Genomic DNA, 27,614 nt, shown 5'->3' with positions numbered 1-27,614 from the left:
CACAAAAACACCTCATTGCCGTCATCTGTCTGTCAGTAAACATAGAAGAGCAGGAGGATTCCCACTGGTTGTGTTTTCTAGAACATTCGTGTCTATTTATGCCCCAGCTTGCGGTCCTGTAATCCGTGACGTCACCGATGACATCATCAGACTCACTACTGGGATTTTCACTGTTGCCATATTGCGCATCTCTTCTTTTACTCCGACATTTTGTAATTTTTCAGACTTAATAGGATATTAATGTATACTCTTTTGGATACACAAAAAAAAAATTAACGAAAAAGATAACCACGACAAATATGTTTTACGGTAGTGTTCGCTTCGGATAGAAAAAAAATGTAAATCTGGTGATCGCTGTGTGGGCAGTCATAAGTGGGAGGTCAAGGAATATCTGGACGCGCCCTGAATGGTGGAGAGCGCACCCTTAGTCACCCGGGAGGAGCTGGCGAGGGAAGTACCGCTGGTGCCGCCTCTACCTCCTGCCACCCTTCAAACAAATAACCCACGCACAAACCACATAATAGAAAACGATCAAACATATACCCTTAGATAAGATAATATTTGTTTATCAGTTAGAGCCTGAGCCGTCGTCAACATGCCAGTACCCACCTCACGATCTGACCCCACTCAGGTGAGTTTTGCTTTACCTCATTATCTGATTTACCTGAGTAAATCTAACTACTATACTAACCCTAGTGGCCCTCGACGAGGACAGGAAGCCGGCGGCTTGTCGAAGATCCCTTCCCATTTGCTTTGATGATCTTTCCCAGGTAGATTTTTAAAACAAATTTTGAATCTAAGTGCTAATTATACTTTTCATGTTTGCAAAATCAAAATTCCATTCCGTAATTTCTGAATATACAGACTGAATGCTGGAGAAGGGAAGGGAACTGTCAGGTGTAAGCGCCAAGCCCTTACGATTATATAGCACTTGGAAGGGGTCAGGATAAGGATTTGGGATTGAAATTGAAATTGAAATAAGTTTATTGAGGTAAAATACACACAAAGGGATGAGGTAGCTCAAGCTATTCTCACACCGTTCAGTACAACGTGTTAATACATACATAGACACACATCACAAACAATAAACATATTACCAAACATTCTGAGAGATAAACATCTACATTTCCTAGGATTTGGGATGGGATGGAGGGAAGGAATAGTGCCCAACCACTTAATTTAAGCGCATGTGAAGATCTACAACAAAGGGTTATTGGTTATTTCTTGATGGTAATGGCAATGAGGTCATTGCTTGACCCTGCTGTAACCAGCCCATACTTGCATCATGCATTTTCAATTTTAGTCAGAATTGGATGAGAGTTTCAATCCAAAAACACGCGGTGATTGACACTGGTAATCACTCCCCAGTGTCAATGATCACTGACTGGAAGACCGTAGAAGTTATTGAGTGATTGAGAGGCGCATCCTGAAGGAAGACGTATGTTTAACGGGAACACTTATGTGAATGAAGTGTATCTTAGCTTGAGATGATTTCGGGGCTTTAGTGTACCCGCGGCCCGGTCCTCGACCAGGCCTCCACCCCCCCAGGAAGCAGCCCATGACAGCTGACTAACTCCCAGGTACCTATTTGCTGCTAGGTAACAGGGGCATCAGGGTGAAAGAAACTCTGCTCATTGTTTCTCGCCGGCGCCCGGGATCGAACCCGGGACCACAGGATCACGCGACTAGTGTTCTGTCCGCTCAGCCGCCGGCTCCCTAAAAAAACACTCATGTCAGGAGTGGGATTCGAACCCACGCCCGGAATATGTATAATAGATACAATTCACGTATACGTATAATAGATACAATTCAAATGTATAATAGATACAATTCACGTGAAGTGTATAATGGATGAAATTCACGTGAATGAAGTCATTCAATATGGGACATTCTACAGAATCCATTTATAATGTAACAATATATATAAATTCCTGTAACTAGCTTATCATGGCTGTAACTTGTTTAGCTAAATGAATTTTGGGGTTCAGTCCCTGAGCCCATTATGTGCTCTGTAACCCTTTCCACTACCGCCCACAGGATGGGTATGGGGTGCAGGACAAAGGGGTCCCGGTAGTATAGTGGGGTTCGTTCTTGGTGCACACTCGAAAATTCCGGGTTCGAATCCCGAGCGGGACGGAAATGGTTGGGCATATTTCCTTTCACCTAATTTCCCGTTCACCTAGCAGCAAGTAGGTACTCAGTAGTTTGTCAGCTTGTTGTGGGGTTGCATCCTGGGTGGGGTCAGTAATTAGCCTCTGGGGACGACCTCGATAAAAAGCCTAACGTGTATGCATACACCATGGCTTCCTGTCCCCCAACACACAGTGAAAATTAACTAAACTAATTTCTCTTTCACAAAATTGACAGTGTATTCTACACTTTAGTTAGCATAAGCATTTATACTAACTATACGTGTCCTTATTCTAGACGTATTGGTAAATGGAGAGTTCTTGCTGTGTTAATTTCGTATATAAACGTCGTGAGTATAAGGAACACAATACACTAGCCGCCGTTAGCGGCATTAATGAATAAAATCTTATTGTACACATACGCCGAGAAGCGTGGAATACCAAGCGAGGTATATATCCCTTGTGATCCTTTGTCACGCGTAATTCACAGATTTAATATATTACTACAAGGTGTAGAAAACACAAATTTGAAATGTAAAATATCTTGTTATATATATGATAAATCAATCAGTTATTACTGTCGTATGCCTGTAATTTTCACTAAAATGTGTTGATCGGCTTAAAGTACCACTAACGTCTACTTGCTTATTAAAACATTTTACCTGTGTACTAATCTTTTGAAATTAAAAAATTTCCATGTTTCTAAAGGTGTGCTAATTTTAGTTAAGCCTCTCCTGTACAATGTTACGTTTTCTGTAGTTCTATTTTCGTCAGGAGTGACTTAATTTCCCCGGAAATACCTATGCTGACTTTTGTTACAAAATTTTCCTCTTGGTGGACATTTTTAGCGGTCCTAAAGGCAACAAAGAAAAAACTTGAGTTATGGGAAACAGAAGCCTCGAGCGGAAACACTAGTCGACCACCACAGTTTCTGAAATAGTTAACGAAAATAACGTCATGAGCTCGTTAGTATTTCCGGTTAATTACAGGTCTAAATGCGTCCTACTGTTGGTGGCTTCGTCCTCAACTGAGTACGGTCTAAAACCTGAGAAGGTATGTGTCCCTTTGTCATTGTTGTTCTTTAAGTACATCTAAAACCGAACCTAACCCAACCTTTAATTACCTTATCTTGAGATGATTTCGGAGCTTTAGTGTCCCCGCGGCCCGGTCCTCGACCAGGCCTCCACCCCCAGGAAGCAGCCCGTGACAGCTGACTAACACCCAGGTACCTATTTACTACTAGGTAACAGGGGCATAGGGTGAAAGAAACTATGCCCATTGTTTCTCGCCGGCGCCCGGGATTGAACCCGGGACCACAGGATCACAAGTCCAGCGTGCTGTCCGCTCGGCCAACCTTACCTGAAGATGAGATACAATTTTGTACTCACCTAATTGTGCTTGCGGGGTGGTTGAGCTTCGACTCTTTTAGTCCCACATCTCAACCGTCAATCAACTGGTGTACAGATTCCTGAGCATATTGGAACAAGCTGCTCCAATATCATATATGCATTTGAAACTGTGTATGGAGTCAACCTCCACCACATCAGTACCTTGTACATTCCATTTGTTAACTACTAAGATACTGAAAAAGTTCTTTCTAATGTCTCTGTGGCTAATTTGGGTACTCAGTTCCACCTGTGTCCCCTTGTGCGTGTACCGTCCGTGTTATAGTGTATTTTTCTTCCTTGTCAATTCCTCTGAGAATCTTGTAAGTCATGATCATGTCTCCCCTAACTCTTCTGACTTCCAGCGACGTGAGGTTTAGTTCCTGTAATCTTTCCTCGCGTATACCTCTCAGCTCAGGTACTAATCTTGGGGCATACCTTTGAACCTATTATAATTTAGTCTTGTGCTTGAATAGATACGGACTCCACCCCTGGCGCTGCATACTCCTGGATTGGTCTGACATATATGGTTCAAGGTTCTAAACGATTCCTTTCACAAGTTATCAATTGTGTCCCGTGCATGCGTGCGTGCGTGAGTTTGAGTGTTCACGCGTGTGGCGCTGGCAGACACCAGACGAGCCCTGGAACACGATACAACACTGGGGAGGTTTTTTTTAGAACGGCAGCGTGACAGCCTCTGTTTACATGAGTCACTCCCTCACTCACTCACTCACTCGCTCGTTTACTCATTCGCTTACTCACTAGCTCTCATATTGAATCAACTACTCTCTACTCCATCCCGTCATCATGAACATTAGACAAATGCTCGTTAATTCAGCCACCAAAACCCTGTTTGTTAATTAAAACAGTTTAAGCGTAACTTGTTCTCGGGCCAGGCTCGTTAAAGCGGCGGCCGACCCCCAAGACGCATTCATCAATTTTTAACATTTTGCATATTGAAAATAGCTTTTTCATCGCACATAAAATAATAATATTAAAGCTCTATATGTAGTTAGGCATAGATTAGGTTAGGTGATTAGGTCCAGTTGGAGATCGTTTGTATTTGAAGTTCGTGGAGTTTGGATTCGTTGGAGGTTGCCATGGAGTTGGTGGGAAGGGTGTAGCGATGGGACTGGTGGGAAGGGTGTAGCGATGGGACTGATGGGAAAGGGGGATTTCAATGGGGTGTATTGGAGTCAAAATGCGCAATTTTTTTTAATTTGCTCCGAGGAGCGAGTTTTTTTTCTTACATACGACTAAGTTGATGGGGCTTCGTGTATAGGCTTGACAATGAGGTTGGTAGAACGTGTGTTTGTTGGGATGGGTGTGATATGTAACGGGATGTGTTTATGTGTGTTTATGTGTGTTGGAGGGAGGTTAATGTGTGAAAGGGTGTTGATGTTAGGGTGTGTATGTGTATGGGTCAGAGTGTGGGAAATGGGCATGAGTACGTGGAGTGGGCGTATGTGGGGGTGGGTATGAGTGTGGGTGTGGATGTATGGGGGGGTGGGGGTGAGCGTGTTGAGGAGGGGTTTAGGTGTAGGGTGGGTTGGGGTGTGGAAGGTGAGTGTGGAGGAGAGTGTATAGTGGCCAGCTGTGTACCACCTGGGCACATTACAGTCTCGGCTACAGTATTCCCTGTCATTCATCACGCTAACTACCCATCGTCAGGAGCCAGCTGGTTGATACCTGGTTGAGGTACCAACCAGGTATCAACCAGGTATCAACCAGGCTTAAAGTACCACTAACGTCTACTTGCTTATTAAAACATTTTACCTATGTACTAATTTTTTACCTACAGTGGTTACACTAATTTTTTACCTACAGTGGTTTACCTATGTACAGCTAACGTCAGCTGTGACCTGTCACCGCCTCTTGTTACCATCTGTGGCGCCGTCACGCGCCTCTGGCACTATATTGCTATCGTCTAGACTATTATAGCTCTTTTCAACAGCTGATTTACTTGTGGCTCTCCTGACGTCTCTCCAGGCTGTCAGCAGCGAGGCTGACGTCAACCCCTCACTGTCAGCTCTCATGAGGTAGGCGGGACCACTCCATCACACTCCCATGTACTCACATTCTGGGTCAACTAGTTCATTCATAAATGGTTCATGGTCTGCTCCACCAGGCTATCGGACGAGGCGGCTCGCAGCCTGACGTATGAATCACAGCCTGGTTGATCAGGTATCCTTTGGAGGTCTATGTACACCTAGCACCTAGTTGTTAGGGGAAGCGGCCAAAGAGGGGAGGCGGGTAGGGAAAACAGGGGAGGAGAAGAAAGAGGGGAAGGGCTGACTTGTCACACCCGAAGGTTATCAGGTTAGTGTTATTCCTGTGAGTGAACATTCTGTCATAGTGACGGTATGAGGCAGCGCCACTCATCTTGTGAGTGAACATACTGTCATAGTGACAGTATGAGGCAGCGCCACTCATCCTGTGAGTGAACATACTGCCATAGTGACAGTATGGGGCAGCGCCACTCATCCTGTGAGTGAACATACTGCCATAGTGACAGTATGGGGCAGCGCCACTCATCCTGTGAGTGAACACATTACCGTGTACAGTAATAATATTATAATAATAATAATAATAATAATAATTTATTTACAAGAAGGTACAATGGGTTGGTATCAGGTAAGATGAAAAGGTGCATTGTACCAAGGTTTTATATCAACAAATAACTACAATATAAATTAACAGAGGTGGTTACACAGGTAAAGATATATGTCTTAAGTACTAATATTGGGGAAGTGGGTAATACAAGATACAGTGTGAGTTTGAAGCACAGGTTAGGAAACTATGAGGATGAAATTAAGTACTTTTTTATTTTACTTTTGTTTAGGGCATAGGCTGGACAATTATTTAATTCGTCAGGGAGTGCGTTCCAAAGACTGGGTCCTTTTATTTGCATGGAGTGTTTGTACAGATTTAGTTTGACCCTGGGGATATCAAAGTGATATTTATTTCTGGTGTGGTGTTCATGGGTTCTATTTCACCTATTAAGAAAAAGTTTCAGATCCAGATTAGCATTTAGGAACAAGGTTTTGTACATGTAAATAGCACATGAGAATGTGTTTGGAGTGAGTGTATGTTTAGCACGTTTAGGGACTTTAACAGAGGGGGTATGTTGTTCAATATCTCCCCACTAGGAAGAAAACCCAGACGCAGCTGGGATTTACTTCCAGCAAGTGAACAAACTGTTCAACAAGAGTGCAAAGTGGTCGACCAGACCGCCAGCCAGGAGGCCTGGTCAGAGACCGGGCCGAGTGAATACAGATCCTCGGAACCACTTCAAGGTAGCCTGGAGATGAGGCCTACACGGACAGAGGTCCGCAGTGTTCTCGTACTGGGTTACGACCACAGAACATAAACACGGCCGCCACACCCCTCCACCACCACCACCACCAACTCTCCCTCCTGGTACACTACATCCCTCACCTTCCTCTTGCTGTCACCCACAACTTACTCAGTTTTACATAAAATATTATGAATTATACAAGTATACGTGATTATAGAGGTTGGCAGTGTGAAAGTGGGTGTGTGGCTGGGGGATGGGAGTGGGTGTGGTGTTTGGCAGGGAGATGGGAGTTAATGTGGGTGTGTGGCAGGGAGATGGGAGTTAATGTGGGTGTGTGGCAGGGAGATGGGAGTTAATGTGGGTGTGTGGCAGGGAGATGGGAGTGTGGGAGAGCTGTGGATGTTGCTAAGCAAACGGAACATTGGCGTGGGCTCGCTGAATATAATTTCAGGGGTGGGTCAGGCGAAATATATGAATGTTTGTGGATGGTTATAGAAAGGAACTCCTGAGCACAGGCGTGAATGTTTAACTTAGCCTGTTCTCTGTCGTGCCTGTACGTGAGGTTGTGGATGGAGTCTGCCTCCACCACTTCACTTCTTTTGGGGCTGGTAAATGTTAGTTTTCTTGTTTGATAAATGGTCCACTTGAAACAGTTAAGTTCCAGCCGTTTCTGGGTATACGTCACAGGATGGATAGCCCCAACGGGTTTTCTTTTTGTTGGGGGATGGAATATACATGCTGCTATATGGCGATATGTTCACTCACAGGGTGAGTGACGCTGCCCCGTGCTGTTATTATAGCTGTTTGTTCACTCACAGGATGAGTGACGCTGCCCAGTACTGTCACTATAGCGGTTTGTTCACTCACAGGATGAGTGAAGCTGCTCAGTGCTGTCACTATAGCGGTTTGTTCACTTACAGGATGAGTGAAGCTGCCCAATAAACTCTCTCTTCGTGGCAAACAAAAAAAATAATAATCTATCACGTTCAATTTGTTTTCGTCTGCTCTTAGCGACGTATTTCTCAGCCCTTCGATAACCTCTGGTGGCATATCTCGCTTTGTGTTTACGGAGATAACAACTCCATGATGGTGTCCCATATTGTTGGGGATGGTAAACCTGTTAGGTTTATTAAGGTCTCCAAAAGCCTCCTACTGACCTTCTTAAGGATACATCCACAAAAGTTGCATACTTTTTTTTTATTGCTTCTAGTAGATAAATGACATTATGATTAGGCTGTGTGTTGGGAAGCCTAATATTAATTGCTCTTCTAAGATCCGGTAAAATCCCCATATTTAAATATTTTATGTGTTAGCAAAAGATCTACTATCAATTTCGAATAATTTACGTAACTGTTGATATTTTTAATGGATTTTTTTTTAACTAGCTTACGCTATCTTTATAAGATCTGCAAATTTGATGAAATTGTTCATGTAAAAATCTCCGCTGAGGTCTAAGATCTTTTATACATCCGTAATTCTTTTTGCGCTACCGCTCACAGGATGGGTGCACAATAAACTAGCCGCCTCCAGTGGCAACAGTATAAAAAAAATCAATAGTTTCCTAACTTCTGGGAGACTACTATCACAAAGAGATGACTGACAGGCAACAATATTGCATGAACTTTGTTTTGGTAGTGATTCTGACCCCGGGATATTGCCCTACAATGTGATGATTGTGTGAAATTTGTTTGTATAAATTTATTGAATGATTAGTTTACATTAGTCCTTTAAATTGTATTCTCATCGTCCTTCTTTTGCAATGAAAAGTGTGGCAATATTTGTCACTATAAGGTAAATTACATTTTATTTTTCAAATATATTTCAACTTTTAAACTGTAAACTGAATGTTACTTGGAGCCAAAATGTCAAGTTTGAATTACACTGATGTACTCAGGTGTACTTCAGCCATTATTGTAACGAGTTGTAAAAGTTGTTACTTTTAAGTATTTATATGTAATGATTCGAAAATCATTGATAAATGTAGCTTCTAATTCTTGATTATACTGTTTATAACTACAGATATTTCATGTTATTATTATTACTGTCTCTTGGGTAAATAATTTGCTGTGAATTTTGTTAAACCAATCCAACTATGAATGTACACAATGAACATTTATGAATAAAGTTATGATTGATTTACTGCTAGGTGAACAGGTCTTTCAACAAAGAAAGGAAACGTTGCCCAAACGTTTTTGTCCTGCCGCAAGAATCTGACCTGGCCCCTTTTGATTATGACCTGATGCCTAGACACAACCCGTCCTAGACTCAAGTTCATTACATCCAGCGGTCGACCCCACAGACGCATTCATAAATTTTTACATGCTGTTCATTCAAAATGGGAATTTTCTCAAATATAAATTAATATTATAATATATTAGTATATTGTACATATATATATAGGCATAGATTAGGTTAGGTTAGGTGTTTAGGTTCTGTTGGCGATTATTTATATTTGTAGTACGTGGGTGAAGCATTTCAACCCGTCCTCGACTCAAGTCCATTACATTCAGCGGTCAACCCCACAGAGGCATTCATAAATTTTTACATGCTGTTCATTCAAAACGGGAATTTTCGCAAGTATAAATTAATATTATAATATATTAGCATATTGTGCATATATAGGTTAGGTTAGGTGTTTAGGTTCTGTTGGCGATTATTTGTATTTGTAGTACGTGGGTGAAGCATTTATAGCGTTGTGATTCGAACAAAATTCGTCAGTGAAGCACTTGTTCCGGATATGTTCGAACTTCAGCAGTTGTGAGTCGTGTGTAAACCGCTTTTCATTCATAGACAGGGGGTTTGGTGGGTGGATGGAATCACTTTTGTATCTTTGTTTGGAGGACAGGCTGAGCATTTACAGCGTTGTGGTTCGAAAAAAAATCGTCAGTGAAGCATTTGTTCCGGAAGTGTTCGAACGTCATCAGCTGTGAGTCGTGTGTAAACCGTTTTCATTCATAAACAGGGGGTTTGGTGGGTGCATGGAATCACTTTTAGGTCTTTGGAGGACGGGCTGCTGAATTGGTCTGACACATGTGGTATGCCGGACCAAATCTCAACAGTAGTCCTGAACGAACCAATGTTTAGATTTCTAAAAACACTTATATTGGCAACTCTTGCACATGCTGTTGATGATATCGCTTTATTCGGGGTTCTGGTGACGGATTCCGTGTGATATGGACTTTAGCTCTTTTTATCAGTCTATGCTGTATATTTAAGCTGTATTAACCCAGAAGGTTCTTTCTTCTCCAATTTGATACATTGTGTCTGGCCTGAAACGTTTGGCGCAGTTAGTGGTTTTGTAAAATATTCCAATATAAATATATCAATATACCAATCCATCTAACATTGTATCTACTGAGGAACCACTGTAATTTCATCCATTGTATTATTATTATTATTATTATTATTTCATTACTTTGCAATTGCTTAAGTTGAACTTTAGTAGTCACATGCTGAAATATTCTTTTAATTTGCTCGGATCATCCTGTAGCTTCTTACAGTCTTTCTCTGTATCCTCCTCAAAACTTTAGCATCATCAGCAAATATTTAGAAGTCTGTTCTCTCGGGTAAGTCATTCACGTGGATTAAGAATAGGGTTAGCAATAGTATTGAACCCTTGTTACGTCACTGGTAACATTGTTCCACTCTAAAGTGTATCCTCGTGTAACTTTGTGTTCTTGTGCAAAGGTACAGTGCTTCTTTTTTTCCCTCGAGCACCTGTCACTCCTGCTTACTTCTCCATTTTGTATACTAGTCTCCTACGGAGTACTGTGTCATAGGCTTCCCGACAGTCACAAAATATACAATTCACCTTCGCTCCTTTGTCTTGCTTGGTCGAGGATGCTGGGTCATTGAACTCTCCGAGTTCAACTGAGGTAGAATTTTCCGTCTCTGACCCCTTGGTGGGGTTGCGTAATAAATGCCCTTCTCTCCAGATGGCATGTAGTTTAGTGCCTACTTCCCACCAAACACACGACGAAAGTACGACGTTGCTACAATGTTCGAACAAGTTATGAAACCTAACAGGCTGTAACAACAGGGACCCCTTACGTTGTGTGTTTGCAGGGTTGTGAGTGTGTGTTGCACTGCACTGCTCAAGCACTGCAGTGCAGTGCGCTAGATGAGCTAGGAGAGTGCATAGGAATCATGAACATGATAAAGATTCGGTTAGGGTGTGCAGATCGAAGTATTAGCAAAGGCCAATTAGGAGAGATCACGGCTGCGGAAGGGGTTGGAAAAAAAACAAAAGCCAACCCGGAACAGACAGTGCCCTGCGTCCTAAAAATACTGCATGGCTCGTTTCTAGATGGAAAACTTTTAGTCTGCCTTCTATCCTTTGGCCATAAAAAAAAGGTCTCTGCACAAGCCATATTCAACTGCTCCTCTGGGTCGCTGGATCACGCAGCCACTTCAACCTCTCGAAAGTTAGTGGGATAACCTGAGGAATTTCTCCTCCCTCCTCAGATACCTAACCTATGTTTGGTTAAATTCCTGGGAAAGGGAGCCAATTATTGGTTAAGAATTGTGAGTATGAGGTGTTATGAACATACGGGAACGGGTTGAAAGGGTTGTAAACACACGTTAGGGGGTTGTGAGCATGCTTAAAGGGATTGTAAACGCATTTAGGGGGAGGGGTGTGTAATCGTCTTTGATGGTTTGTGAACGTGTGGAATATTGTTGTGAGCGTGCGGGAGGGGGTTGTGAGGGTGCGGGAGGGGTTGTGAGGGTGCGGGAGGGGTTGTGAGCGTGCGGGAAGGGTTGTGAGCGTGCGGGAGGGGTTGTGAGCGTGCGGGAAGGGTTGTGAGCGTGCGGGAGGGGTTGTGAGCCTGCGGGAAGGGTTGTGAACGTGTGGGAGGGGTTGTGAACGTGCGGGAGGGGTTGTAATCGTGCAGGAGGTTGTAGCCATGTGAGCGTGAGGGTGTGGGGGAGGGAGGTCGTGATCTCAGCAAGCGTTACTGGACTCTAACCTCACGGTCCGAGGTGAACACCCCTCGAAATATGTTCCAACCTCCACCGACCCGCCTCTCACCCAGAGCGCATGTATGCGCGCCCGCCTTGCGCATGGGGCACACTATACAAGTATCCAAAACAATAATGAAATAAAGGAAACGGCAAATTACGTCGAGAGCTAACCGATTAGACGCCGATTAGCAGATATTAATTACAAATACCGGTAAGCAGCTGGCCTTGTCATAGGCTAGCCAGGGTGGGGGTGAGTAAAGCTCATTGCCATTTCGGTCTTTCTCGTGAGATTCTCTCGGATTTTAAGGAAGGAATGCATAATGTGGGTGACAAACAATATTTTTTGTGAGTTGTATTATATATCTGATAATTCCTTAAAAAAAATAATATATAACTGGAACCATTTTAACCTCGCGTCTAATTGGCATCGTGAGCAGACTAACTAACCCATGCCGTGCTATTTACAACGCTTGAATGCGTACTCACATGACTCTAAATAGATCTTTAATTAATTATATTGCCTCCACGCTACATTTTATGGGGATTAAAGTGTTGGAAAAGGTGAAAAAAGACGAAAAAATAGCCGTCGACGCCTGGCGTGAGTCGGGGTGGGCAGCGGGCGGCTGGACAGTCAGTCAGTGCTCAGCTCCCAGAGTGTGTGGTGGTGTGCGGCCGCTGCTTGGACTTCCTCCTCCTCCTCCTGACGATATAATTTGAGACCCTTGTGAAGCATCCGTCCGGTGGGCAAGTTCGCCGGTGAAGGATTTCATCTCGCGCTGAAGCCGAGGCCAATTTGTTGAAGTTTTGGTCGAACGTGAAGGTAGGTTTACATTTGGAGTTTGAAATAAATGTGGTGTTGATATGTGCTTTCGAGATCTGAATGGGTGAAGTAGTTGTTGCTGCTTTAATCGTCGGCGATAGCGATGGATGATAACGATACAATTCGACGGTTCTTTATGTGAACGTCCTAGAAATGTTTATCCTTTGCGGAAATTTGACTTTGGGTGAGGGTTTGCGTGTATAATTAATGCTAAATATACAAGTTCGTGGAAATATGTAGACCGTGTTGGTGTACACATGTGGCACCACAGCTGTCACGGCACCGCCAGCCTCTATGCACATCTGTGTCGGCACCGCCAGCCTCTCTGCGCACATCTGTGTCGGCACCGCCAGCCTCTCTGCGCACATCTGTGTCGGCACCGCCAGCCTCTCTGCGCACATCTGTGTCGGCACCGCCAGCCTCTCTGCGCACATCTAGAAGACAGAAGAGTTAGGGGAGATGTGATTACCACAACAAATTTGCAGGGGGAAATTGTGAGTAGATAAGGGGAGAATATTTAGCGCGGGTAGTACTCGAACAAGGGAACACAGGTAGAAACTTGGTATCAAAGTGAGCTTAACACGTTATAATTTTTTCCATGTCGGAATAGTGAAGAAATGGAATGCATTGTGTATTGTTACGTTGGAAAACATACTCCATACACGGTTTTAGATTAAGATATGATAGCCCAATAGATTTAGGATCCTGCACTACAACCAATTGATTGTTGAGAGATGAGACCAAAGAGCCGAAGCTCAATCCCTGCAAGCACAATTAGGCGAATACACCTGCTACTAGTTCTGCTTGGAAAACAAATATTTGGAGATCCAAATAATGATCGCCAGAGAGCGGAGAACTTTACTGAATTTCATTTGACGATGCAATATTTTTTTATCGGATATTACAGTAGCGTTGGAATGGGAGAAATAAACGTAATGTAAAAGTTTGGTGAGAGGCGGTAACAGTGCTTCACACTTTGACAAGGGGCGGGTGGCCTCGTCGTCTTGTTGTTATCTATCTGTTAGACGATAATTTGATAAACTGTGAATAGATTGTTGGTATATATGTTACTATGTTACAAGCTCAAGGCTGTGACTTTCATACCTAAACGAATTATGGGGCTTATAGGATGGGTATATTGTGCGTAATAAATGAACTAAAATATAAAAATTAACATCGTAATAATATTCGTTTAGAGCGTATAATTGAAATAAGTTTATTGAGGTAAAATACACACACAGGGATGAGGTAGCTCAAGCTATTCTCACCACGTTCAGTACATCGTGTTAATGCATATATAGATACACATCACAAGCAATAAACGTATTACCGAACATTCTGAGAGATAAACATATACATTTCCTCCTTTACACAAGTAGTATAGTATAGAGCGTATAGAGAACGTACAGACTAGGATGGCGTTTTGGGGGGGATGGGGAGGGGGTTGAGACTACAGCAACGGTCGCATGTGGAAGGTGTATCTTAGTGCGCTGCTGGCGATCCCAAAGTCAGTCTTGCTAATAAATTTTAGTAGTCATAATGTTTGCATAGTGTGTAGAGTACGGGTGTCTGATGACGTGCCAGTCTCCAGCCCATTAAAGCGTGTGTAGCAATTATGTTGGAAGCCACGGCCGAATCTCCTTTTCTTTTTTAAACCTTGGGACGTCTCCAATATAACTGTTTTACACTCAGATCGTGCGAGACATTGTAAATAGCTAACACATTTTATACATAATATTTGTACTGGGTATTATGTTTCTTTAGTTATCACCCAAACGATAATTGGCATACAGGAAGATCTGGGAAAGAGGTTATCTTGAATTGATTTCGGGACTTAGCGTCCTCGCGGCCCAGTCCTCGACTAGGCCTCATTGTTACACACACCCAGGAAGCAGCCCGTAGCAGCTGTCTAACTCCTAAGGTACTTATTTACTGCTAGGTGAACAGAGGCATCAGGGTGAAAGATATTGTGCCCATTTTTTTTTAGATATATACAAGAGTTGTTACATTCTTGTACAGCCACTAGTACGCGTAGCGTTTCGGGCAAGTCCTTAATCCTATGGTCCCTGGAATACGATCCCCTGCCGTGAAGAATCGTTTTTTCATCCAAGTACACATTTTACTGTTGCGTTAAACAGAGGCTACAGTTAAGGATTTGCGCCCAGTAAATCCTCCCCGGCCAGGATACGAACCCATGACATAGCGCTCGCGGAACGCCAGGCGAGTGTCTTACCACTACACCACGGAGACTGCGGAGATTTGTTTCCGCCTCCACCAGGGATCGAACCCGGAACCTTATAACTATGAATCCGGAGCACTGTCCACTCAGCTGTGAGGCCCCCCCCCCTGACAGCTGTTAAGACCCCCCACCCCTGTTAAGAGTTCATAATGATGAGCGATATTAATGAGTCTATCAATATGCTGGTATTAGGTCTTCCCTATCAGTTCTAGTGACTGTGGGAGCATGTTTTGTATTTTTCACCCAACATAATGCTTAACACACAGCATCCCGTGTTATAGAGTGCTTTGCCGTGTTTCGTGAGTGACGTATTGTTCATCCTGTCCTAAGGTTTCCCCAGCGTCAAGAAATTGTCGTACTAAAATGGTTTTTATCCTAACCTATCAGGGGGGCCCAAAACAGAATTCTGGGCAGTATGTCAATTTCGCAAACTGCTACTGTTTTCTAGTACATTTTTTGGCCTTGGGTAAAATATACATCAAAATGCGACGTTCTATTAGGAGGACAAGTTGCATTGTTGCACACTGACGACAGCGGGTTGTCGAGTTCTTCCTCTTGTTATCTTGTATCTTGAGGTTATCTTGAGACGATTTCGGGGCTTTTTAGTGTCCCCGCGGCCCGGTCCTCGACCAGGCCTCCACCCCCAGGAAGCAGCCCGTGACAGCTGACTAACACCCAGGTACCTATTTTACTGCTAGGTAACAGGGGCATAGGGTGAAAGAAACTCTGCCCATTGTTTCTCGCCGGCGCCTGGGATCGAACCCAGGACCACAGGATCACAAGTCCGGCGTGCTGTCCGCTCGGCCGACCGGCTCCCCAAATCTCCTTGTGATTGCCTCTTAGGATGGTTGTAGTCGCTGATGCATATAGGATGGTAAGAGCAGTGGTGCTGATCCTCTCGAATGGTACATCGCTTTTTGACGTATTTTTTGGCCTTAATGACCAGAAAATGTATGTACTAAAAGTCATAGCGGTTCGCAGAATTAATGCAATGTCCCTTTTTCTATTCGTGGGTCCTCAGTTAAGTTAGATTCGGGCACTTTAGTACATTAGTTTAATGACGTTGGGAATGCTGAAGTGGACGGGATGGCTGATAACGGTAACGGTGGGTCACTATCTACCCCTCGATCTTCATATAGCCCTCATCAAAGTGAAGATATGCAGGCAGTTCATTATGAATGAATTTAACTTCGTCCAGCTTTCAAAGACTTATTCTTTAATACCGTCTTTCTTTCTTTCTCCCTTGCCAGACTTTCATTAATGACGACATGGCGCCATTCCCAAGCCTTCCCGCCGTCGCGAGCCTTCGCGTCACTAAACTGATGTACTAAAATTTGACTGAACCTAATTTAACCCAGGACCCACGAATAGAAAACGGGGCATTACGTCAATTTTTTGAGCCGTTGTGATTTTTAGTACGTCATTTTTGGGTTTTATGGGATTTATACGTCTAAATGCCACTTATTCGAGAAGACGGGTTGCACAAACACACCCTCATCATCCCGTTTTCTTTGTTTATCCCTTTGTTGTTCTGATAAATAAAAGGCATGGATGCTATTTGTCACCTCCCACTCTTCTCACCCTCTTTCTTGTCTATACCCCTTAAAAGAAGAGGGTGTAAATTATGTGGTGTTTGTGTAGCCAGAATAAGTACCAAAAGGGGGGGGAGGGGATAACCTCAGGAATAGAAGAAATGTGAATTCTAGACTGCATCAGGTAGCCTAGGTAGTGCGGTGAATGCTGCCAAGAACCTAACGTTCATTTTTCGGGAGGTAGACGGGTGGGGGCGGGCAGGCGGGCGGGCACAGATGTGCTTCCCATTCCTTGTCTGCAGTTACTGGATAATCATGCGTTTTATTATATTTGTTCCCGGTTATCTCGCTTATCTGGCACATAACCACTTGCGTCATAACGTGACTTAGTACTGTCACCACCTCTGCTTGCAGTACCAGGCAGCTGCGCACTCCTTAGTATGGGTTCTATTCATGTATGATTCATATATAAATTTAGAAAAGTACAGGTTAAACACTAGTTTGTAAATTAGGACGTGGAATTTTGGAACAAGTTGCTGGGTATAAGTGCATCTGCCTTACATGGGCCACAAGGCCTTCTGAAGTTTCCTCATATTTTGTGTAATACGTCCTATTCAAAATCCATATCCTCGTATCTCACCCAAGTGCTGTATAGTCGTAATGGGCTTAGCACTTTCTCCATTCACATCTTACCCAAGGATAGGGTCTACTGGAACAGCGAACCGCCGGCGAGGACTACCGGGTATTTGTATTCCACCTCCAACCTATGCTGGGTCCGGAGCCGATTACGGTTCTCGTAGTATAGCTGACTTCGTTCTCGACTCACAGTTAGGGCTCCCTGGGTTGGTTCCCGGCCGGGGTAAATGATTGTGTACATTTCCTCTCGCCTAAGCAGTAAATAGGTTCCCGGGAGTTGGGCAACTGTTGAGGGGTTGCATCCTGTTGAGTGTTAGTAGTTCGTCCTTTGGCGAACCTCAATAAAAGCTTAGCGTTTGTGTGTGTATATATATACAGGCTTAAATGTTCCCATGAAAATGAATTATTATTTATTACAAAGTCACATGTTAGATATCGCTATTCACCTCACGTATAGCCATTTAAGACATGGCCATTACATTAATATTCAGGCTGCGATAAGTAAATACCATTATTTACATTATAATTAGATATGTTCTCGTAAGTTGACTAAATACAACAGTTTAAATATGGGCGAGAGTTACAAGGTTGTCTAAACATGCAGGACTGACATATAAAGAGGGGAGTAAAGAGAAACGGAGGTTGAAGAGCGAGGGAAAGTGAAGGCAGTTGGAGGGCAGGAGTGTGGGGAGGTGGGGGGGGAGAGGGGCATTGCAGAGTGGGACTGACAGAATGGAGAGGGGGGATTACAGGGTGGAGGAAGAGGGGGGGGGGTACATGGTGAGAAAAGTGTGTGTGTGGGTGGGGGAGGGAAGGGGGGGAAAAGAGCCTCGTGCTAGACGGGGAGAGGGGAAAGGACTGGGGTGGGATAGGAGAGTGGTACTAACAATAAACGATGGAGGTGTTTGGCCCCTCGCCATGAGTGCCGTTGCTGGGGATGGGAACACGCTCTCCCCCCCCCCCCCCATCCTTCCATTAAAACCTGGAGGAGCTTGAGAAGGTATGGTGGCGGAGGGTGTTGTGCCTCCCTAGGGCACCTTGGGTTGATTTAGATCTACGAAAATGCGTCCTCGACATACTAAACAAGAAGTAGAAATAGGGCAAATACGATTCAACTAAGAACAATCCTAGTAACGTTGCTATTCCTTGACTTATGGTTTAGTTCATTCATTATGCATCCCCATACCTATCAGTTAGAGGCACTTGAGCGCAGGAACATACCCTCAAAATTAATTTAGCTAAGCAAGTTGGTCTTGATACACTAGTTATAACAATGGGCTCGAAAAAGACTACAAGTGCAGTCTCTTAAACTAAGCATTTTACATCAACCTGGATTTAGGCAGGAAATCCGCTCACGGTAATGGATTCACGATGACTACGTAATTAGTGCTATTATCTACTCTATCCATGGTTAGGTTAGGGTTTGTTTCGTTAGGTTAGGTTTCATTATGTTTGGTTCTGTTAATATGGTCGGGGGAGGGACGGTCTCACTTAGCTTGTGTAATCTGTTGTGGTTTACCTGGATCGTACCTGAAGTGGGTTCCTGGAGTTGTACTCCCAAGCCCAGCACCCAAGCACTTAGGCTAGGCGGTAGAGCGACGGTCTGGCTTCTTGCAGGTCGGCATTCGATCCCCGTCCAAGTGGTTGAGCACCATTCCTTCCCACCGTCATATCCCAGATCCTTATCCTGATCCTTTGCAAGTACTATTTAGTCGTAATGGCTTTGTGCTTTATCCTGATGCTTCTCTTCCCAAGCCCGGCCTGGTGGCTTGTAATAACTTGGTCAGACAGACTTTCTGGGAGCGGCCCACAGATCCACATGTTCACTACAACCCGGTTGGTTCGGCACTTCTTTAAGAACAAATTAGACAGTTTCCTGCAAGAAGTCCACTTTTCTCTTGGCAATGTCTAGTGCTTGCTGGGAAGACATTGAACAGCCTTGGACCTCTGATGTTCACACAGTGCTGGCTGGTTGTGCCAGTGGCACCTCTACTCATCACTGCCTATATTCTGCATTTCCTGCCATATCGTTCACTCCAGTATGGTATTTTACCACGATATATAATTTTACTAATAAATAACTCGACCCTAACACGTGTAATGAAAACCATGTTGTTGTGACTTTCTGCATAATTTTATTAGTTTGCAACACAGGCTTCACGTAAGAGGAACGTACACCTTCATATATGTAGATTATGTCGAAATAAAATGTTTGTTAGTTGTTTAAGTTCCAGATATTCTTCCGTATCATCACGTACTCTTGTCAGTTATATTCCAAATTCCTTATAAATCTGGAACTACTACATGAATCGACGCATGAAGTGTTCTGATCAGCGAACTTAATATTCTGATGAGTTTACATTTGTGTGCTGACACAGGGTGATGACGCAGATGACTGGCTGGCAAAGATGGCGGTGAAAGCTCTCGACTCTGCTGTAATAATAATAATAATAATAATAATAATATTTAATCATCAGTTAGGAAGCGGGGAATTGTGACAAGAGTTTGAGACTTTAGATTCACGTAATAGAAACGTTTACGTTACTGGCTAGATCTTCACCAATAACAAAAAAAAAAAAAAATGCGCTTAGATAATCCGAGTCAACTTGCAGACCTAAAAACTCTTAGAGTTCAATGCTTTTATCTTGAGGCAAATCAAACGTATGTGTAAAGTTTTCCATATGCTGTATATTTTCCATGTTTTCCATATGCGTGTGCTGTATTGGGTAGGGGGAGGGGGAAATAGAGGCTTGTCACCATGTGTTGTATTCTCTAGCTCAATAATGTAGACTTTGTTACTTGTTCAGAATAGTGCACTTATTAACGATAGGAATAAATATTGAATGTAAAGTTCCATGTGTAAGTAGATGTGATGTATGTTGTAATCATTAGAGCAAAGTTTAACGAGTACTGTTGTTAATATAACAAATTGAGGTGCTCATAAATGTTGGAACTGTCTGAAACTAGTCTACCCTGTCTTGATTGTACTAAGCTATACGGATAGCATTAAGTACAACCTGGTAACTTAATAAATGAGTGTTATTATTTATCGATCTATCCTATGTATGCAAGCGTAGAAACATAATGCATAGGCTAAACGTCTGAATTGGACGCAGTTTTCGATAAATCTTTTTTGATAAATGGCACGCTCTTAAAAGGTTGGGTGAACGTGCTTAAGTTCATAAGCAAATTTTAGGGTAGTATTAAATGCGTACACATTGCACGCTCCTCAGTTAGGCTATACAAATTGGGACCAAATAGCCAGAGCTCAACCCCCGCAAGCACAATTAGGCGAGTACAAATCAGAAGGAAGGACTGTATTTAACAGAGTTGGGGGTAGAAGTAGCCTAAGCTACTCTCTCCCTTCGAGCTGTAATTTTCTTGTCTCAATAAATATAATTGAACTTGAATTAACAGAAAGCGTTGCTGATGCATCTCACACGGGGGAAAAAGTGATGCATTTGTTTACAAGTTAATGTTAGTCACGGGTATTTTAGTCGCGTTTTTCATATTAAGTCAACGTGTTTATTTTGTTAACCACATGTTTACATATTAGTCATATTTATATCTTGATATTAGTCACGTGCTTGTCAGTCTTCATATATATTATTGGCTTGTTTATTTATCAATTTGGTTGGTGTTTATGGCGTGGACGTGGCACAAGAATCGGCTTGTTTGCCAGGGTCACCTTGCAATTGTTAAATGTTTTTATCATTGAGTATTTGGCGACCTGTTTGTGATGTATCGCAGTGTTGTGTAACATCATTTGTATATTGTTCAGTCCAATTGAGGATTTGCCTTTGCGGGACCGCTGAGAAAACAGTGTTTGCGGCGCGTGTAACGGTTGGACGCGAATGGACTTAAGGAAGCTTTCTGTTGAAACGCTTACCCACCAGTGCTTACCCCCTGCCCATGGAAGACAGAAAAAAATGTATATATGCTGGTTAGCATTGTAAATATGTGGCCACGTCTGTGGTAGAAAAAAAGTGCTTGCCTAACTCTTTCTACAGGGACGCGAAGGCTAGGCGCGCACTCTGCCCCCCGCCTGCTAACAGTGGTGTACCTGCTATGGGATATTTTAAGTATTAACTATCCTGACATTCAAATTCTTTGTCATATATCTGACCGTTCACTTAATTTGCTAATGTGTAAAAACAAATGCAAGTGTTTTTACGTAACCAGAAACGTTACGAACCCCATCATATCGTCAGTATTACGGTGCTTTTAATATTTAGTAATGCATCCCATTTGTAACGGATTGTTAAAATTGTAGGACCTTTGTGTTTGAGCTGAAGGACAGTCGTTTCCATTTATTTTCACTAGTGCAGAGGCAACAGTTTTCTAGACAATTTTCCTTAGAATATGATCATCTTGCATGTAGCTCCAGACGTCATAGTGGAATTTAGGCAAGAGAGACTTCATGTCATGCTCTATAGTCACAGCTTGTCATTGTTTGCCTTCTCCCAAATTTTGGCATCCTAGCTCAGTGTTACCGTCTCGGTGAACCATGTTTTTCTCGCTGATGAAACACACACACAAGCAAATTGGTTACGTTCACAGATTCGTAAATATAACGGAGAATACTACGAACACCTTACTTTTTTCTTTTTTATCCTTGGCTAGTGCACGGTATTCAGTTACGTTGGGGTAATTTTTCCCGGGGTTAATGCACGGTACTGTATTAAGATAAGTCAGGTTCGTTTTCAGTTGTACACGGACCCTGGCCGCTGGTAGTGCTGCACGTGACGTTATTAAGTGTGTTTTTTAATATTTTGGGGCCTAAATGCACACAACCTATCTCCAGCCTATAAGAAAATATAAAGCTTGATAGATACATTTTTAACAGGTATGATTGATATCCAGCATGCAGTTAGGGATTTAAATAAAGGGTTCACTTAATATGTTTTGCGTTTACAGCTTTTCGACTTTCAGCTTACAAGTCGTTACAGACGATTTTGCTGGTTCGGTTATCGTCCCAGTTGCAAGCTACACGACCACTACTGTAAGGCTTCAGTGCCTTTAATCATTGCAAGGCTTCGTGCATGGCTTCAATGCAAGGCTACTGACAGCAGGAGATGCGTTCTCACCCATTGGGGTCTGACATCTGAGTGGACAGCGCTTCGGATTCGTAGTCCTGAGGTTCCGGGTTCGATCTCCGGTTTAGGCGGAGACAAATGGGCAAAATGTTTCTTTCACCCTAATGCCTCTGTTACCTAGCAGTAAATAGGTACCTGGGAGTTAGACAGCTGCTACGGGCTGCTTCCTTGGGGGGTAAGAAAAAAGGAGGCCTGGTGGAGGACCGGGTCGCGGGACGCTAAGCCCCGAAATCATCACAAGATAACCTCAAGATAGGGTAATAAACCCATGAAATCCCCTGCCAGCCGAAGCCGTAAATTCAATTCTAAATTCATATGGAAAAATTCCCTTGGAATAATGGAAGAAGGGAAGGGACCTTTGTCCTCTTCGAGGCCACTAGAGGTAATGACTTCTCAGATAAATTCAAGTTATCGAGCTCAAAATCTTAAATGATTCTGCATATATCCCAGTATTAGTAGAATACTGTGTGTTACATGATGACGAATGTCGCCATTGGACGTACGAGGCCAGTATACTTGTCAGCGAGCAGGTACTAGTTGGTGTGGGAAGATTACTGCTTACACGAGCCGGTTGGTGCTGATGCAACACTTGCAAGTGATTGTATTGGTTGTGGGGGAACCTTTCTCTCCCACAAGTTTTAGATAACTTCTCCACATATCTCCCATAGTTCTTGCCTTCTCCCATCATTCTTGACCCCCTTTCCATCGTCCTTGCCCCCACTTGAATGACATTAGAAAGAACTTTTTCAGTCAGATTAGTTAACAAATGGAATACATTAGGCAGTGATGTGGAGGAGGCAGACTCCATACACAGTTTCAAGTGTAGATATGATAGAGCCCGATAGGCTCAGGAATCTGTACACCAATTGATTGACAGTTGAGAGGCGGGACCAAAGAGCCAAAGCTCAACCCCCCGCAAACACATCTAGGCGAGGACTTCCCTCTCCCACCTTTCTGGGCTCCCACCTTGCTGACGTTCTGCTCAGCTGCGCTGATTGACTGGCCAGGATGTTCCTTGTTGAAGGGAGGGGACGGGGAGGTTGGTGGGACAGTGGCAAGTGAGAACGGGGAGGTGGTGGGAGAGTGGCAGGTGGGACGGATAAGTGGTGGTCTGTAGGTGATAACTTAAGGATGCCACTTTGCAGTCAGTTATAACTATTGACAATGAATAGTGTGGGGGCGGGGGGGGGGCATTATAGCGGCTGTTAAAAATCAGGGTTTTTTTTTTTCTTGATATTTTCTTGAATCTTACCGTGTTAATTTGCGATTTCGTCTGGGTTCAAGCCCTGGCATAAAGGTTTGACTGGTTGCCAATCCTTCAGTGTTCGCTCTTGGTTTACCCAGCAGTAATTGGGAACCTCATTGTAAACCGATTGACTGGTAGGGTTCCAGGCAAAACTGGTTGGGTAAGACTTAAACATGAGCTATGGGAACGGCAAGCTCTAAGCGTGCTAAGAGAAGTCAGAGGTCGTCTGCTACTGACGACGACGAAAAATATAAATGTAGTGGAGCACTTCTCACCGTAGGCGGTGGAACCACTACATCTTCAAAAGGGGGTAATTGTATGCTCTGATGACCCGAAGAGAGACTTGCTCCTTGAACCTGCTGGGCCACCTGGCCTAACTCCTCTGATTTCACTTCAGTCTGAGACCAGAGTCGAGATTGCAAACCAAATGTTCAGGTTAAATTAATATAGTTTGATAGTGTTAATAACCTCTTTGTTCCAGTCACTGATAAATTATACATTTTAGGCATGTTTTTAAGTTCGAGTTGAAATACTGTATTTAATATTAGTAATCATGCATTCCATACAGTTCTGTTAAGTCGTGTGCCTTGTGCCTGTGAAGGGGGCTCGCCACCGGTGAAGTTAGTAATTAATTATGAGGGACTCGATTCTGGCAGACTGAGATGAAGGTCTTGACTCCCTCTCTCACTCCTGTTCAGTTACGACATAATAAAGTGTCCAGGACGGACCGAAGGGTCAAGTTTCATTTTAGGAATAAACTCAAGACCTTTTGCAGAGAATAAATCACTACCGTGGCTGAAAACAAACCCAAAGATCTTGAGCATATTACTAAAGCAGCAGTGGGAGGTTGGGCTGAGAATGCCTTCTTGAGGTTATCTTGAGATGATTTCGGGGCTTTTTAGTGTCCCCGCGGCCCGGTCCTCGACCAGGCCTCCACCCCCAGGAAGCAGCCCGTGACAGCTGACTAACACCCAGGTACCTATTTTACTGCTAGGTAACAAGGGCATAGGGTGAAAGAAACTCTGCCCATTGTTTCTCGCCGGCGCCTGGGATCGAACCCAGAACCACAGGATCACAAGTCCAGCGTGCTGTCCGCTCGGCCGACCGGCTCCCTAAAACATTATTGCCAACAGCATTTGGTGTTCCCAGGCGGTCACCCATCCAAGTACTAACCAAACCCAACGTTGCTTAACTTCGCTGATCGGACGAGAAGCGGTGTTCTCAACGTGGTATGGCCGTTGCCTTCCCCACTGCCCATGACTGCACCCTATCCAGCTCTCTCTACTGACGTGATACAAGTACTGCATGTCAAGCTTGCTTCATAGAATAGCTAAGCTTGGCTGATTTTTCCATAAATTCGTTGAAGGGGAACTACTGTGCTCTGTGCGTTAATGTGTGTCATGTTCAGCTGCATCTGACAATCTTTCGCCCAGCTGACAACACGCCCCCATTTGCCACAGGTACCATAGGTACCACAGGTTTTATCACTTTTATTGGGTGATGAATGCTCTATTGTATGCTTGAGCTACACTGAAGTTCGTGCTTTTTGTATTGCAACGCTTTGTCATACATCAGGTCTTGCAACATTGTGGAATGTGTTTAGCCTAATAGTACAAATATTAAAGCGCTGCAATGTTGTCATTGTAGTCCTTGACAACGTAGATCAGCTGTGTTCAATCATGCCTGATGCTTGTGTACACACACAGGAGCAACACGTTAACAATTGTTGTGATTGGAATAATCCAAAACATTTTCCTCTTTTTCTTCTTTTCTTCCTAATCCCCCCGCCCCTTCCTCATGCTGCTGCTCCTTTCACCGTCTCCTGATCCTCCTCCTCCTCCTCCTCCTCCTGCTGTCCCCCCAGCTCCTGATCTTCCTCTCCCAGGTCTCGTCTCGTGCTGCTCCTGCTCCAGCAGCATAAAATGGCACATCAGCAACACACAAGGCAGGGCATAAGACAGTCAGCACTGGCGGTACACAAACGTGTGGGACACCGGTGCAAGGCAAGTGTCCCAAGCCAATTGAGCTACACACACATTAGAGAGGATTTTTTTTTCCAGTGCGAGTAGTTAACAGATGGAATGCACCAAGTGAAATGATTGAGGCAAATTGCATAATTTGAAATGTGAATATGACAAGAGCCCGTTTGGCGGAGGAACCTGTACATCAGTTGATTGACAGCTGAGAGGCGGGACCAAAGAGCAGGAGCTCAAATCCCGCAAACACAATTAGGCGAGTACCTTAATATCCTAGGGATGGTGACGGGAGGGACTCGCAGCACGCTGTATTTTTTTTATTTATATATACAAGAGTTCTTACATTCTTGTACAGTCACCAGCACGCATAACGTTTCGGGCAGGTCCTTAATCCTAATATTCCCCGAAATACGACCCGCCATATCGTTTAACAACCAGGTACCCATTTTGCTGTTGGGTAAACAGAGGCTACAGTTAAGGATTGGCGCCCAGTAAATCCTCCCCGGCCAGGATACGAACCCAGGCCGAAGCGCTCACGAAACGCCAGTCGAGTGTCCTACCACTTCGCAACAGACTACATTCTCCCGGGTGAATGTACTACGTCCAGGGCCTCGTGTTGGGAGTCTGTTTTAACGGTCGTTTCATCTAGTCCATTCTAGTAGTGGCTTCTGGTAGGATGTGGTTCAGAGGGAGGGAGGGAGGGGAGGGAAAACACGGATATAGCGAATGCGTAGTGGTGGTGGGACAGGGGGGGGGGGTGGCAGATAGCCTTTCAGGTGCGCGCGCACAGTAACTTACTTTAATTTTGTACTCAAGTGCGCAACATTCTTGCGGAACTGTTCAATCGGAGCACGCCGCTTCCAGTGAAATTAGTCAGTTAACAAGCTGCGTCTGATGCACATTTCGAAGTATTTAAAAGAAGTTTTAGAAATTTGGTAAAATTATAACTTTAATTAACACTGAAATGACTTAATAATAAAAAACATAACAGTTCAATCAGGAATTTGAGAAATGCTGCCTAGTGATTTATAGACTTGAGGACTGCAGGCCATTCGGGCCCTTAGACAGACAGGTCTTCTTCCTTCATTCATCTTGCAAATTGTTCTTCGCCATCTTCGACTTCCATGCATTTTTTGGAGGGGGGGAGGGGGGTGATGGGGAGGAAAAGTTATTATTAAAATGTGCAATATAGTGTGTGTCGAAGTGCACGTGCGTCTCTTCTTGGTGTAATCGCTGTAGAATTAATTATGTGTATGGTGTTCAACACGCTGAACTGGCTTGCTGGTGGCTTGCTGTTCTAGTCTTTATGTTCAGTGGTTATATGTTCAGCGATTCATGGAACTCTTGGATTTTTTCGTTCATATGATGGGGGGGTTTACAGCTCTTCTTAGTGTCTTGTTTTTCACAGTATGTGCTCTGAGTGTTCCTGTTCTTTGAGGGATGTATTGGTAAAAGGGGAGAGGGGGTGCGGGTGTATTAGAGACGCGGACGAATGGCAGCCTTGCGTAAGTTTAATTCCGTTTCTGTGATGTTACGGAATCTTCTTTCTGTGTCTAAGACTGTTTTTGCTTCGTTTATTCTGTTCAGTGGATTTTTATTATGGTAATCTAGTCTCAAAGTATTTTGCCTGTATTTGTATGGTAGGTTGGGCGGTTGTCGAAAACTATTGATTCTCATTTTTTTTAATAACTAATAATTCGATAACTTTTGATTATGGTATATTTTACATTGCTTTTCCAATTTGTTTATAAATTCTATTTCCGTCTTGGTTTGGTTGGCCAGCAACGTTTTTTTTTAACTTTCTTTTGTTGCAGTTTATTACCTCTGTCGTCCGCATAGGAGATGCATTTTCAGTGTTGTGTAGGGGACAGGTCAGGTGTGTGTGTGTGTGTGTGTGAGATGAACGCGGGGGGTTATTGGCAGGTACCTTAAGGCACTCAACGTCATCTCCCAAGTAGCGGCTACGCCTGATTTTGGCTGGAATGTGAAGAAAGCTGCGTAGTATGATGGGGAATATGGCGTCCACCGATGGTGAGTAGATCTTTCTCATTAGACCGGTGGGCCATTAGACTTTATCGAAAGCTTTCTTTTAACTCCGAACACGATATTGCCTCTCAATTTTTTTCGTCATGGCATTGACGTTGAGCATAGTCAGTATCTTGTTTCTGAATTCATGTTTGTCCTGAGGTTACACTTTTTGCTCTTCCATTCACTTCACCAGTTTGTTACCAATATTTTTAATACTTTATCAGGGCTCTCGAGCAGGGGAAAATTGGTCTGTAATTTGTTACTGAG

General features: G+C 43.6%; 1 protein-coding gene and 1 non-coding gene across 6 annotated transcripts in view; one reads left to right on the top strand and one right to left on the bottom strand.

The window, feature by feature from the left end:
• The first annotated feature begins 435 nt into the window (after positions 1-435).
• The window catches only part of LOC123745277 (uncharacterized), a 77,602-nt gene continuing 50,423 nt past the window's right edge, over positions 436-27,614 (top strand). For 2 of the 5 annotated variants that reach the window (XM_045725649.2, XM_045725648.2), the window contains exon 1: positions 437-631. In XM_045725649.2, the coding sequence (XP_045581605.2) occupies positions 596-631 (36 nt within the window). In that variant the 5' untranslated portion in view covers positions 437-595. Of the gene's footprint in view, positions 632-12,350; positions 12,595-27,614 lie in introns of those variants that run through there. The other 3 variants (XM_045725647.2, XM_045725652.2, XM_045725650.2) reach the window with 3 other exon arrangements.
• LOC123745447 (5S ribosomal RNA) lies at positions 24,468-24,586 on the bottom strand. Its single transcript, XR_006771338.1, has one exon. It is a non-coding gene; the product is annotated as a 5S ribosomal RNA (ribosomal RNA).

The sequence above is a fragment of the Procambarus clarkii genome, chromosome 44 (genome assembly GCF_040958095.1).
Source record: "Procambarus clarkii isolate CNS0578487 chromosome 44, FALCON_Pclarkii_2.0, whole genome shotgun sequence".
Classification (NCBI taxonomy): Eukaryota; Metazoa; Arthropoda; class Malacostraca; order Decapoda; family Cambaridae; genus Procambarus; species Procambarus clarkii.
The sequence above is the reverse complement of the archived record's forward strand: the minus strand, read 5'-3'. Positions and strand labels throughout refer to the sequence as shown.